The sequence below is a fragment of the Ascidiella aspersa genome, chromosome 4 (assembly GCF_963924565.1).
Source record: "Ascidiella aspersa chromosome 4, kaAscAspe10.2, whole genome shotgun sequence".
In the NCBI taxonomy this organism is placed as follows: Eukaryota; Metazoa; Chordata; class Ascidiacea; order Phlebobranchia; family Ascidiidae; genus Ascidiella; species Ascidiella aspersa.
Window position 1 is genome coordinate 15,289,992 of NC_139450.1, and position 13,554 is coordinate 15,303,545.

A 13,554-nucleotide genomic window follows, 5' to 3' on the forward strand; every position below is an offset into this window, starting at 1 on the left:
GTTTTACTACAATGCACACTATGACGCAATATTGGAGGTTCGGACAGTGTTACGTAATATAAATTGATAAATGCCAATGATTCCGTTACAAATTACTTCTTAAACAGTGAAAATTTTTAAAAAACAATGGGCTTGACGAAGTCTGTGCGGGCCTCATAAATAGGTCTCGCGGGCCGTGCTGTGGCCCGCGGGCCGTATGTTGCACGCCTCTGGTTTACGCCTTGATGCTCTCTTTTAAACTGTAGTACTTTTTTGTCATTGCGGCGTGGAAGGCTAAAAAGTGTGTCGCGGACAAACGGAAAACGTATTCAAAATATTAGACATATATTTTTTAACTTTTTAGTATTTTTGGCTATGTAATAAAAACTGGAAATTAAAAAAAAATACCGGCATACCAACAAAAAACGCGCTCGCTTCGATTGGCAGGTGCGCTCGGACAAAAAGTTATAAACGCTAAATTGGATTACCCATTAAAGTTATCGCGTTTCTTCCAAGTAGGTTTATTACACATTTCATTAGCAGTATGGATGACGAGGTGTGGACTCGAAAAAACAATTTACTGCCTCTTTAATGTAATAGCGCAAAAAATCCGAGGCCCGCCTGATTCACAGTTGTTCTAACATTTTGTGTGCCCGTAGAAACCTCTCTCAGTTTGGTATTGGCCCGCGACTAGAAAAACGTTGCCGACGCCTGTGTTAGAGCTTGAATACACATGGGTGCGCAGTGCGCACCACAAAGTCCGCCACAGTCTCTTATATTTCATTTTTTACAATTCTTGGGATGTTTAGATAATAAACCTTGGGATAAATTGAAAATCAGAGTGGTAGCCCAGGTGTAGACCCGTTACAATGTAGTGACTCTTTAGGTCTGTTTATAATAACGGTAGACAGTAGAATTAGTAGTCGGCTATGATGCCTTACATCATCATTGAGAAACGACATAAAAGCCAGTGGTTTGTTGTCCAGTTAAATTGTGGACACAATGGATGAACATTAGAATACCAATAAAATGTTATCTCTTTAGGTATTCCGTCACTTCCGTGTAGTTGCTCTGGTACAACTATTTTTTCAAAGTTGAATAAATAAAGCCAACCTTATATTTTATTTTTTTAAAGATTTAACAGTTTTTTATTTAGATCTTTGTAGTTTAACTTTAGAGATTCCGTAGTACAAAACAATACACAACATAATAACGTATATATTGATGATTAATTTATTAGTTACATAAAAATTGTCCACTCTGAAAATTTTAAACCAAAGTGACACCAATAAATACGTTAAAACTGGACTAAATACAACAATTTACAAGCTATCCTGTGTCAACGCCAATTAACGTAACAAGCACAAAACAAAACTTTTAGTATCTTACTACATGTTCAATGTTTCCGACCACACACAAACCAAATGAAGAATGATGGCAAACTAAATGTGAAGGAAAACTAATTTATCGGGGTTTGGATAGATTTAATTATAGATATTTGTAGAGAAACGCGGAACGCCGAGATTCTCAAAGGATAGAGCTGTCGGATCGCGGTCCGGTCCATCCTGATAAATAACGTCGAATTTGCCATTCTCAGATTTGCCTTGACTCTAAAAAATAACACAAGGGTTGTTTATCGAGATAGTCTTTAGAAAACACAGCATACGTTAATAACGTTCGAGACGGTGTTTCAATATTGTCAAATGCATGTTTTGGAAACAGTGTGAGGCGGTTTTGCGAATGTTTATTAAACGAATGCAATGTGCACAGAAAATCAAAATTTATTGCAGTAATTTCAAAAGGAATTTGTAATGTTCAAAACTGATTGAAGAATCACGATAACCAGTCTACCAAATTAGTTATTTAAAACCTATTTCAATTTTAAATAACTTCTGTAAAATAAGTAAAAAGTTGTTGCTTTATGTGTAGCTCTTAGGATGTATTTAACCAGTGGAAATATTTATCTTTGCTTCCAATTTAAACCTATAACTTTTACCTTTCTATCGTTTTGAGCATGATTTTTATTACACAGTTTTGTTTTTTCAAATTTCGTCTGTACTAGTACTCAATTGTGACAAATCACAATAAATCTTACTTATAATGCAAGCAGTAGCCAGCAAAAAATTATAATGCAAGCAGCCAGAAAAATTTGCTGATACCAAAGATTTAAAAATGGTTAATATAAGAGTTAAACATAGCAAACATTCTATTTTGCTAGCGGTTCCTAATGGTAGGGCGTTTCAAGAGTAACCACACTTCGTCGTCGTTAGCGGTATATAAAAAATGGAATCATTTGTGATTTTCAGATTTTTACATTTTGTGGTAAGTTGTGGACTATCCCAGTGTTTTTCAATCCTCAGATCGAGATATAAACTTAAAACGCCGTTAGAGTTGGTTGGCTCTCTGATTGCAGAAGCTCCTCAGATGTACATTAATTAAGATTAGCTTTAGCAAGCTAAAAAAACTGCAGGAGCGGTTCGAAGAAATGTCTGTTATTAATTAAATGCGAATTTATGTATGCTACATTTAACACTTCTGTTGATGTGTTTTTGTACACCCTAATCCGGTGTTTCTCAACCTATGGGTCGCAACCCGAAATTGGATCGCCAACTGAAGAAGTTTACAAGTTTAGATTTATTGAGATTTGTTTTGAACAAGATTTCTTCAAAATTTGAGAAACCTGTAGGACAAATACGAAGACAAGGATCATACTGATTAAATTCTAACTTATTACTATAAATCTAGAATGAAAATACTGATTAACCACTGATCCGTCGTACTTGGTACTCACACTCTTCAGATCTGGCTTTGCGACAAGTTGTTGAATAAGAGACCTTCAAAAAATAATTAGGATCAGGTTTGCAACATATATCTCTTGACCAGCGCTTCTTAACAGCTGCGCCACGGACAAAAGGAAAATGTATTTTAATATTATAAAACATATATTTTTTTACTTTCCTACTAGGCTTAGCTAATTGATTTCACAGTACTTTCAAGGAGAACACACAATGAGAACTACAGAACAACAATACCTAAATCTATAATACCATAGTATTAAAACCACCGACATTATAAAGATAAACTCGCAGTAATAACCACGGTAAAATAATTGCTTAAAAAAATGCAACCATGAAACAATTGCTGTAGTGCAAGGTTTCCCAACCTTTTTACGATCTCGTACCACTTGGACGCTCTGTAGCGTATGACGCGTACCACTTCTTGCAGAACAACCAATTTGATCAAATCATATTTTTAGCTTACAACTAGCCATATTCAACGCTATTGGTAGCTTAAGCTATAAAACAGTACATTTTACTTATTAAGCGCAATGATTTGACATAATTAACGTCCAGTGTCCTACAGCGTTGTATGCTTTACAAAGCAACTGCGTTCCTTGTTGACAATTGATATGGCCTGTATTTTAAAAATCGCATTGGTTCGAAATAACAGAAATAGTTACGTAACAATAAGAATGTGCTTCGGGGGAAATTTTTTTATGTAACAAAACCAGATAAACAAAATATAAAGTTGTGAATCCAAGGTTTTGTAAAAAACGAAAGCTGCTCGCGTACCACCTGAAAAACCTTCGCGTACCACTAGTGGTACGCGTAGCACAGGTTGGGAACCCCTGCTGTGGTGGTAACAGTTCTAGTTCATAATTTTGACTTGACAATTCATTAAAATATGATGGTTGACGGTTGACGGAAGCAAAGAGCGGATGTAATTCAAACGAGTGTGAACTATCAACACAGCAAAACTGTCTTGTGGATGCTGTGTATTAGGTTACCAAAAGTGTACAAGTTCTGTGAAAATATGCGGATTGCGCTGAATGTGCTCAATTGCGCTGCTAGTTTTCTTGTTCTTCTATGTTTTTGAATAGCTACTTGTGGTCCATGTAAAAATCAGCACAATAAAAAAGCCTGTTTGATCTATTTTGCTTATTCGAAAATTAATTATTTTATAGTCAATTTTAATATTTATGTTATGTAAATAAAACAAAAACAAAATCCCTGTACGCAGCTAAAAAGTAGGTTGAGGGCCTACAATATAATTCGTAGATATGGCGAATCAAGTGTATTACATAACATGATATTATAATGGAGACTACACCGTAACAATTTCACACCTACTGAGATTCAAGTCTCTCAATTGTTAAACGAAACCTAATTATTCTGCATTTTTTTCTTTATTCGACAAATGGTCATTTTGACCGCCAGCGGTAGTTCTAGACTTCTAGGTATGTCCACAAACGCGGTAATCCTAGGGTCAAGGGTAGGGGAAGTTAGTGATAAAGTTAGAGGAGTAGTGTTTCATAAAAAGTTGTATGTAGGCCCTATTTTTGACCATTTTAAATCGTAATCCGATTTAGAAGCAATAATGACAATAGGTTAGTCTTATTCAGGACTTATTCTTAACTGTGTTTTATTTCGACATTGAAGTTGTTCTAAATTCGGTCATAAGGCTGGAGCCCCTTTCAGGCTATGTAGCCTAATTATAAAGCCCATATGTAATACATAATTGCAAGCAATTTAGAAGAAATATACCCAAAAATATTTTGCGCTCTCTTTGCTCGCCAGGTGCTCCAACACGTTTTTAAATGTCTGATTCCTGATTTTGCGGTTTGCGAACTTTTGGGCTACTATATTTAATTATGTTTCGGTTTTTGGACAATATTTGTTACCTAGTAGGGCCGATTTGGGCTGTGTTTAGTCAGAACAGTACGATATGGTTGAAGGAGATCTAAGTTGTGCACAGGGGGTTAGGCACTATGCCACCCACTCCACAAACTATGTTTTTGCCAACTTCAACAACAAAACTGTGATTTTTTTATTTGATAAAAATTAACATATCGCGCACTAGTAATTTTTGTGTGATAAATGTGTCAGGTCTCCTATATTAAAGTTTACCCAATTCAAACCAAATAATCACAAATATGTTTGCACTCAAGGGTTAAACTATTTCGTTTTCAGGTCGTCTTACTGACATGTAATCAAATAATACCAAATTGTTTTTTTATGATACATGACCAAAGGGTGGCGCGGTAGCAAAAAGTTTAAGAACCACTGATATACCACGCTTTGTATTTCGTTATCGAAGCGAAACAGCGGTCGAAAAAAACATGACATGACAAACTGTTGAACCACGCATAAGGTTATACCCGTGGTTCTCAACCGGGGTTCCGCGGCGCCCTGGTGTGCCATTTCTAATGCTCAAGGGTACCGATTTAAGAATTTTTAAGAATCTGATTTTTGCTCAATTGGAAAGTTTCTTGATACAACTATTCATGTAGCCTACAATTAGAGACCATTATATAAAATGACATTTTCCTACATTTTTTGGATTGTGTTGTTCCAGTTTCATTTATAGTTAGCCTACATTTCAGTAAAATACACAACGAAAACTCCAGTCGGGGTGCGAAAAATTTATTTATAATATTTAAGGGGTGCCTTAAGCTAAAAGGTTAAGTATCACAGGGTTATATAAACGAACAACAACCTTTTGCTGTCGGAGATAAAGTAGTGGATCCTCGAGGTCTTGAAGCCGTTAAACGAGGAACCTGCCGCCACAGTGTAGGCTCCCATGTCTAAACAACAACAACACAGAAGTGAATATTACAGACATTCTTTGACATTTTTATTCATTCACAATTTAAAGGTTATTACTTAAAAGCACACCAAACACTGTGGTTTAGCATTGTTGTCGGCAATGAAACAAGTTTTCTCCCAGTTGGAACTAAACGCTCTGTTTTCCTCTGTCACCTTTCTTTTGGGACTCATTTTTTTTAATTGAATTACTTGACTATTGTCATAACTTTTAGTCTTAAGTAGGCCTAGTACTATCGCCAAACAACAACCAATTCTATCTAAGTTGATATTTCGGCGCACGTGCTTACAAATAACGGTGTTGTACCTCACACAAGCTCTAATGAAAACTAATGCTATACCGTTGTTACGTCATAAATATCCAAAACAGCTGTTTACTGCATAGCATGATGTAACGAATCCTATCTCTACAAAAAAATGGCGATCGTTTGGCAACTGAATGAATGAAACTGAATTTTTTTTATGTAAACTAAAATTCTTCTGCGGGCCGCACGGAATGTGCCCGCGTGCCAGGGTTTGGACCACCCTGATTAGAGAAACCAAAGGAGTACAAACGAGGCATACTAAAGACAATCATTTTTGCATGTACCAGTAAGAATTTTTTCAGCTAGCAAAAAACTCTTTTGAGATATAATATTATAGAAGTTACAAATAACTGGTTAAATCAACAAACTCGTCATCGGGTACCTTTCCAAATAATCCAGTCTCCAACATCCAGCTCGGGCAAAAGGGTGTAATCAATGATTTTATCCAATCCATCGCAAGTAGGACCCCAAATGCTGGAGGAAAACTGTTTTTTTGCCAAATTTTCCTATAAGCAAAAACATCACTTATTGCATTTTTAATAAAAATTCGTAACGCATTGTTTGTAATATTAAATTTCCTTATAAGATACAATAATGTCACAACTTTAAGTAATGGTAAAAACGCTAAACAAAAACAGCACATTAAAGCAGTATAAATAAATGGATCCAACAAGAAAAAAGAAAAGCGAACTAAATCGCTTGAATGATTTTGTAATTTACTCTGAATATAACATACTAAGCGTCTACTACAACCAAATAAGGAACGAATTTTACTGTAACAATAAACGCACACGCCTTGGTATTTCTTAAATCTAAGTTAAAATAATTTTAGAAGTCATACCATAGATCAAATACAAGAAACTGTCAGGTCATTAATTTTTACTTTTACAGTTACACTTTAAAGCGTAAGTGGCCTGTCGTAAGTTTATATATATAAAATATTTTTCTCAGAAAGACTCTTTCCACGCCTTTAATTAACAATTTTGAGAATTTAAACCCAGGTTGGAGATGGCGGGCAGTAAGTATAAGGTAATAATAAAAAGATACCTTAAACGAATAGTTAAAGCATGTTTTGTTAACACTAAACGTTACCTGAAGCAAGGTGGGGGTGACTTTGGCATGATCGTAGAACAAACAGTTAAAGGAACCGTACAACCCGTCATTGATGTAATACATGAAGGCCGGTTCTTCATCCGCAGTGGGCATAGCCATGTTTTCTACCGATTCTGTAATAACAATAAGGCTACTAAATCGTAGTTTTGTTATTGTATTACGATTATGGCGACGATTTTCCCTATTGAACAAACAGTGCTGCTTATATACAAGTATAATCGCAACTAAACACCGTAACAAAAAAGTTTAGCTTTTATTTTTAATGAACTCTTTTAAAGTGTTAGTTCGACATTTTCACAAAGGCGAAAACAACAAACGGCAACACGGCAGATGTAAGGCCCCTCCATTTTCGTAATCGCTAACTTACGATTACGTGCTGAAAATATCTTACTTGCGGCAGAATCTTTTCTGTTTTCGGCAACAATATTATCACGGCCACAGACCCGCTTGGCGATAACGTTGGTGGCTAATGTGAACGCCGACGCAGCATAATAGCGACCTGGTTCGGCGATGATTCGAATGTTGGCGAATTCGTCTTCGGGAAAGAGTTTGTCAAGGTCCATGTTTACCGCACTGGTGATCTGAAAGTGTTGACGACGAAAAAGTAATGCGGATCGCTCAGCAGAAAAAGCTGAGTTTGTTCATTGTTTATTCCTTGGATGTGATTCAGCACCAAATCTTCCATCAAATGATTTTTAATATCAAAATAACTTGACGCCATGTCCCGATTTAAAAACTAATTCGTCAGTGCCCACTGAACGATCCAAAACTTTTTTAAGATCTAATCGATGTTATTAAACTGCACTAAGAGATTCAAATGAGCGAAATAATACGTTTTGCAATATTATTTACGCTAGCTAATGTCAATGCAGAATGTTGTTGTGCAAAGGCAGTTGGGCAGCATTGTGTATACCAAAACACAATTTAATTTTAATCCATAGGAAAGCTATAAATTTTAGCTGCCGCGCATTTCCTATTGCGCCAGAAAAGCGTTCTGTTTGAAGCATATATTTTGGGAAGATTAACAATTTGTTTTGGGGATAGAACAAAGGCCCAAAGGAAACGCTAAGTAAGCGGGTGCAATAAATATTTACGCAGGAAATTTGCACTAAAACCAATGTAGCAACACTGGACCACAAAGAAATTGAGTCAACGACCTGCTGTATGTGCAATATAATTGAACTCGTCACTCACCTCTTCAAACTTGAGCTCAACTTCTTCGATTCCAGGAAAACCACCACCAATATCGAGCAAGTTGAACTGGTAGCCGATCGTCTTTGCATAGTCGAACAGCTTGCGTGAGTTAAACAGAGCTTGGCTGAACGCTCCAACATCCTGACAACCACTGCCAACATGAAAGCTAAACAAAGAATACACCGGTTAGCCTAATGAGTTGACATCACTTGTTGTTTGTTGTATTGGTGAGCAAAATTATGACCGGTTAACGATTGGTCATGCAGTGTCCCTCTTTGTTTACCTAATTCCAACAACGTTTAAGTCAAGAAGGCGAGCAGAATCGAGCAACTGTTTGCAGGAATCGGGGTGAGCACCAAATTTCATGCTGAACTGGCAAACCGAAGCAGAGTCATCAGTTTGAATTCGCAGAACCAAACTGAAATGAAAACATATACCAATAAAAACGAACCTTCTGTAATACATCATTATAATCATTTTACAACAACATTTAGACTTCTCAATATATTTTTTGAACATAGGTATTAACCAACTCAATATTTTGGCATATACAACAACGTTTAAATATTGAAGAAAATACTAACTCAGCATCAGGGTAGCAGCTCTTTATCTTAAATAGCTCATGTTCACCATCAAACACCATCAGCTTGACATTTTTTTCCCTGGCATATTTGATGTGCGACTTCTGTTTGCACGGATTGGCATAAATGATCTGCTCTGCTGATGCACCAAGGTCAAGCATTGTCTGGATTTCGGACTGAAAACAATAAACAATCACACATGAAAAGCAAGAAATTAGAAAAAAAAATTCTTCATGTACACCTTTAAAAAAAATTGAATCACTTTCATCCATGAGCAGCTTAAAAAAGAAAATCAAGCAATTTATAATTCATACAACATTAGGCCACTTTCCTTACAGGATTGTAAATTCGCATTTTATAGATGACAATGACAATGTCTTAAAAATTGGGTTCCAACATAGTCGTAAAACTGGCTTTAGAAATGGTAATTTACCTCCCTTTTAAATTGGAATCTGATCCATAATGCGCAAATATTAAAAATTTTCCGGGTCAGTGTTTTTTTTATCTCTACATTTATCAAACTAGAAGGCCTTATTTATATATTAATTGTTTAAACAAACCTTGCTTGCACAGTCAAAACCAAGACCCATAGCCATTAGAATCTTAAGCATTGTCTTATCTGGGTTGCACTTTATTGCATAATGGGGGTGGATTCTGGGAAACTCTTTCTTCCAGCGCTGGTGTTTGGCAGCAACATCGCCCAAATCACAAATATAGAAAGGATCATCATCATCCTTTTAAAAAACAAAACATTTTAATGTAAACCAAACGTCTCAATAAACGTATGAATAAATATATAAATACTCAAATTGTCAAAATATATGACATTCATACAACTATATATAATATAAATCATCTACAAATTTAACAACATACATTTACCATTGATACAGACGTCATCAGGTTAGATTTAATAATAGTTCTAGTGTCCGAATCTGGAACAATTTTAACAGTGGTAGGGGTGGTTTGAAGATCTCTCATTTTAACGTTGGGGTATATGTAATCAAAATAAATCAATAGGATAGTTTTGTGTTGTTACGCTGAAATAAAAAGAAGTTTTAAGTAAAAATACTGTAAGAATATAAATAAATAATATAAATAGTAGACAACAAAAATTACCTAAGTTGACTGAAGACACAGGAAAAATTGCTATAACCAGCAAATGCTAACTAGGGTTCCACGGTGGGCTAAAATTAAAGTCGAGCTGTTCCCGGTAAAGACACAGACCCTCCTGCTTAGAGATGTACTTTGTTGCAAGAAAAATCTGTAGTAAAAATGACTTTATGATAGTCGCATAAAAATTGTAAGCACAACGCTAACATCAAATACAATAAAAACTCTCTGACCTGTCAAAAATAATTAACAAATCTTGCCCTCACTTATAAGACAGTAAATGTTATATATTTTTGAAGGAGAAAATACTAAATTATCCATAACAAATACTGTACTGTAAAACTTGAGGCAAATTATTTTTAGAATCAATTTTTAACCAACACAAATACCAAGTTTTGCTTTCAGGCCATTTTCCCAAAAAATGACAATAATTTAAAAATCACTTGTTATGACCTGCATGTAATTAACATGGTATTTGCTAATGTAATTCAAGAGGCTAGGTTTATAGAACAAATGAATTATAAATTTGTTATATTGACAGGTTAGTAGTTTATGAACCGATTTTTTTAAATTTAAGTCTAATCCAAGTATTGTTAAGTTTTGGCACCATTCAACTTGATGTGTTTAAAAATCAGGAAACATTGATTTTTTATACTTTTGATACAAAAATTCCTTCCGGAGTAAAAAATTTTTTCAAAAATCTTTTAAATAATGCTGAGACAAAATCCGGATAAAGAAGATTGAAATATTTGATTAGCACAAAAAATGAAAAAATGATAAATCATTTTTGGTTAAACATAGTTAAATTGAAAATAAAGTGGGATTTTTGTTTATTAAACAGCAATAAAAAAAAGTTTGACGTTTTTATGAAGGTAGATCATTTTGTTTTACAATTAGTATCCAGATTGGCTTAATTAAAAGAAGACTTTTTCATGCCATACTGAGGTAAGCACATTATCTAATAAAATATATATAAACATCTAAAATTTAACAGCATTTGTGTAAGTGTATGGGATTACTTATGAGGGCTAATATAAGTAAAATTCGAACAGAATTAAATAGTGATTAGTGATTCAATTATATATAGGCCTAAAGGCAGATAGGTGCATCGTTTGCATAAAACTGGTTTTACTGCAATTTCTTGAATATGAAGTGTGTGTGTGGCCACTGGCAACAACCAACCTGGATTGATAGTTCGGTCTACCAATTTTTTAGTCTGTACTTAACTAGTGAGAAAAGTAGGTGAAATCTCAACAATTTTTAGGTTGCAGACTTAGCAAAAAATATCTGGCTGATGTGATGCACCAAGGCCCCAAAAAATCAGTAAAATAAATAAAAACAAAGAAAAATGTTACCCATTTAGTTAACCATCAAAATCAGGGTGCATATTTAATGTTGAGTGCAAGTTTGGCTTAAAAAACAACTAAAAGGTACTTGCCATGCTTTTTCATGTGATACCGGTACTCAAGTGTTTTGCAAAATATATTTAAAAAAATCTGCTTAATTATTAAAATTATAAATGTTGTCTTATTAGGAGTGATATTTTAGTTAGCAAACCAAAAATGTAACATAAAAAGAGTAACTAAATTTTACCCAAATGGACATTATGAAAACACGGTGCCTTATCTCTAGCTTAAGGTAGAATAGATCAACCTCAAGATGGATAAGGCATTGAACATAGCAACTATCAGATACTTACGAAAACAGACTTGTTCGACACAGACTCTGATTCTTTTAACGAGCAAATTTTGATTGGTTATTATTAACTAACTGATTAAATTAACTGATTATTAAACTACTGAAAAAAAGACACAAGTTAATATATAGCAAAAGTTTTCAAAGTGGTAAAGTTGTTAGTCATACTAGAGAACGTTTCAGTTACTATACTAACAAATAAAACAAATAGGATTTGTTTTTCTTCAAATTAAACAAACTATTTAACACAAAACAAACAATTTATCTTTAGTGTTTGACCAAGTTGAATTGTTTGTGGGTGCACTTGCCACACTTTGCAGTTCCACAGTGGTATATAGATCAAGGGTCGGTAGCCTTTTGTTATGTGGGCCAAAACCAAACTCAAAAAGCTTATGATGGGCCAGAGCAAACTTTTTTCATTTTTTTTAACCAAGTTTGTTGTTAAAATGTGCATATTTAGGAGCTTTTACGACACTTGTGAATCATGGTGGGATTTTTTTTAAATAGGTTTAATTTAAGTTAGGCGGTTATGCATTTTGCAAGTGCCCAAAATGTTTGTTTGAAGTAAGATACCGATTTTATCCATAAAAACAAATGTTACCTAAATTAAACTAATGCTAGAAGCTATTCACCCAGACACCAAAGTAGTTTAAATCAACATATAATCACTAACGGGGGCAAGCAATCCGGCGTACCAAGTTTGCCCAGGTTCCTATAGATAGACCTCCTAAGGCTTTTTACTTAGCTAACAAAGTAATTTAAACCGATTTTCGAAAAAATCATTGAAGTTACGCAAAATTTGCAAAAAACCCAAACCCAAATCAATTAATCAGACCAGCGCCAAAGAAAATTTGCAAAAAACCCAAATCAATTAATCAGACCAGCGCCAAGATTTTATCTGAAAAACTGCAAAAATATAACTGGCGGTCGTAAGACTAACATTGGCGGGCGCCTCTAGGAGTCTAGGCTGCCAACAACCACTGCAACAAGTAAGAAATAAAAGAAAATCAGCGCAGCGCAAGGCGTACCATTGTCATTTGTGAGAAGTAATCTTTTGTAAATTTTTAACATTTATTTCAATCCGTTTACCACAAAATCTATCAGAAAAGCGTGGATGAGGATAGAATAAAAAAGGTCTAAAAAGTAACAAATTTAATCTTTTTTAATATATAAAGAACACCAGGGGATGACTAAAGAAAATATATAAGGAGTCAGTATCACGCCACAACATATAAAGGATTAATGCCGTTCATATTAATTTGCAAGAATAAAAAATAAGTTTCCCACCGGCGAGCGACCTATTTGAAAATAAAGCTACAATTTTAATTTCGATAGTCTAGTTCTACCTTTATGTGAGCCATATTTAAAACTCACGATTAAAGGCAGATTTTTAGCAAAAATAGTCAAAAACTGGGTATGCATGGAACAAAGTTAAGGGCGATACTTATCTATAACGTAGAATTTGGTGAAAATCGTTGTGAAGCAACATGAAAGCACCCTTAACATTATGAAATAGGTCTCCAACACCACTCATTAACCATTTTAAATAACTGTCTAATGTGATTAACACTTAGTGTAGGCCTGCTAGAAAACATTCAACATTATACAGTGTTCATTCCACTCGAAACAAACACAATTTCAACGTTCTGACACCAATAGAACTACCCAACGGCTGTATTAAAATAACAATTTCTTGTGGAACTTACTCGTTTTCATATGCTTGTAAACTTGTAAAAATATTACTACACATCATTCAAAGATTATTTATATAGCTAGTTGGTTGGGATAAACATGGATTTTCTAAAATAAAACTAAAATAAATAAAATGTGTTTTATCTAATTGGTCTGATATTATAATATACCCAAGTACATTTGAAAGGTGTGGCTTCCATATATTCCCAAACTTATCTACTTTTTAAATTGAGCGAAAAGCATTTCATTAGTGAAGGTTGCGTGTTCCAACAACTTAGC

The 13,554-nt window shown here is 34.5% G+C and overlaps 1 protein-coding gene across 1 annotated transcript; it reads right to left on the minus strand.

Moving 5' to 3' along the window:
• Positions 1-1,189: 1,189 nt before the first annotated feature.
• LOC146148132 (ornithine decarboxylase-like) lies at positions 1,190-11,707 on the minus strand. The gene is made up of 13 exons (XM_083388674.1): positions 11,588-11,707; positions 9,895-10,039; positions 9,652-9,815; positions 9,336-9,509; positions 8,779-8,951; positions 8,478-8,612; positions 8,195-8,360; positions 7,392-7,581; positions 6,980-7,113; positions 6,270-6,393; positions 5,476-5,563; positions 2,744-2,813; positions 1,190-1,589 (listed from the first exon to the last, which is right to left on the minus strand). The coding sequence occupies exons 3-13, from the start codon at positions 9,754-9,756 to the stop codon at positions 1,464-1,466; spliced, it is 1,485 nt and encodes a 494-aa protein (XP_083244800.1). The 5' UTR covers positions 9,757-9,815; positions 9,895-10,039; positions 11,588-11,707; the 3' UTR covers positions 1,190-1,463.
• Between the last annotated feature and the right edge of the window lie 1,847 nt (positions 11,708-13,554).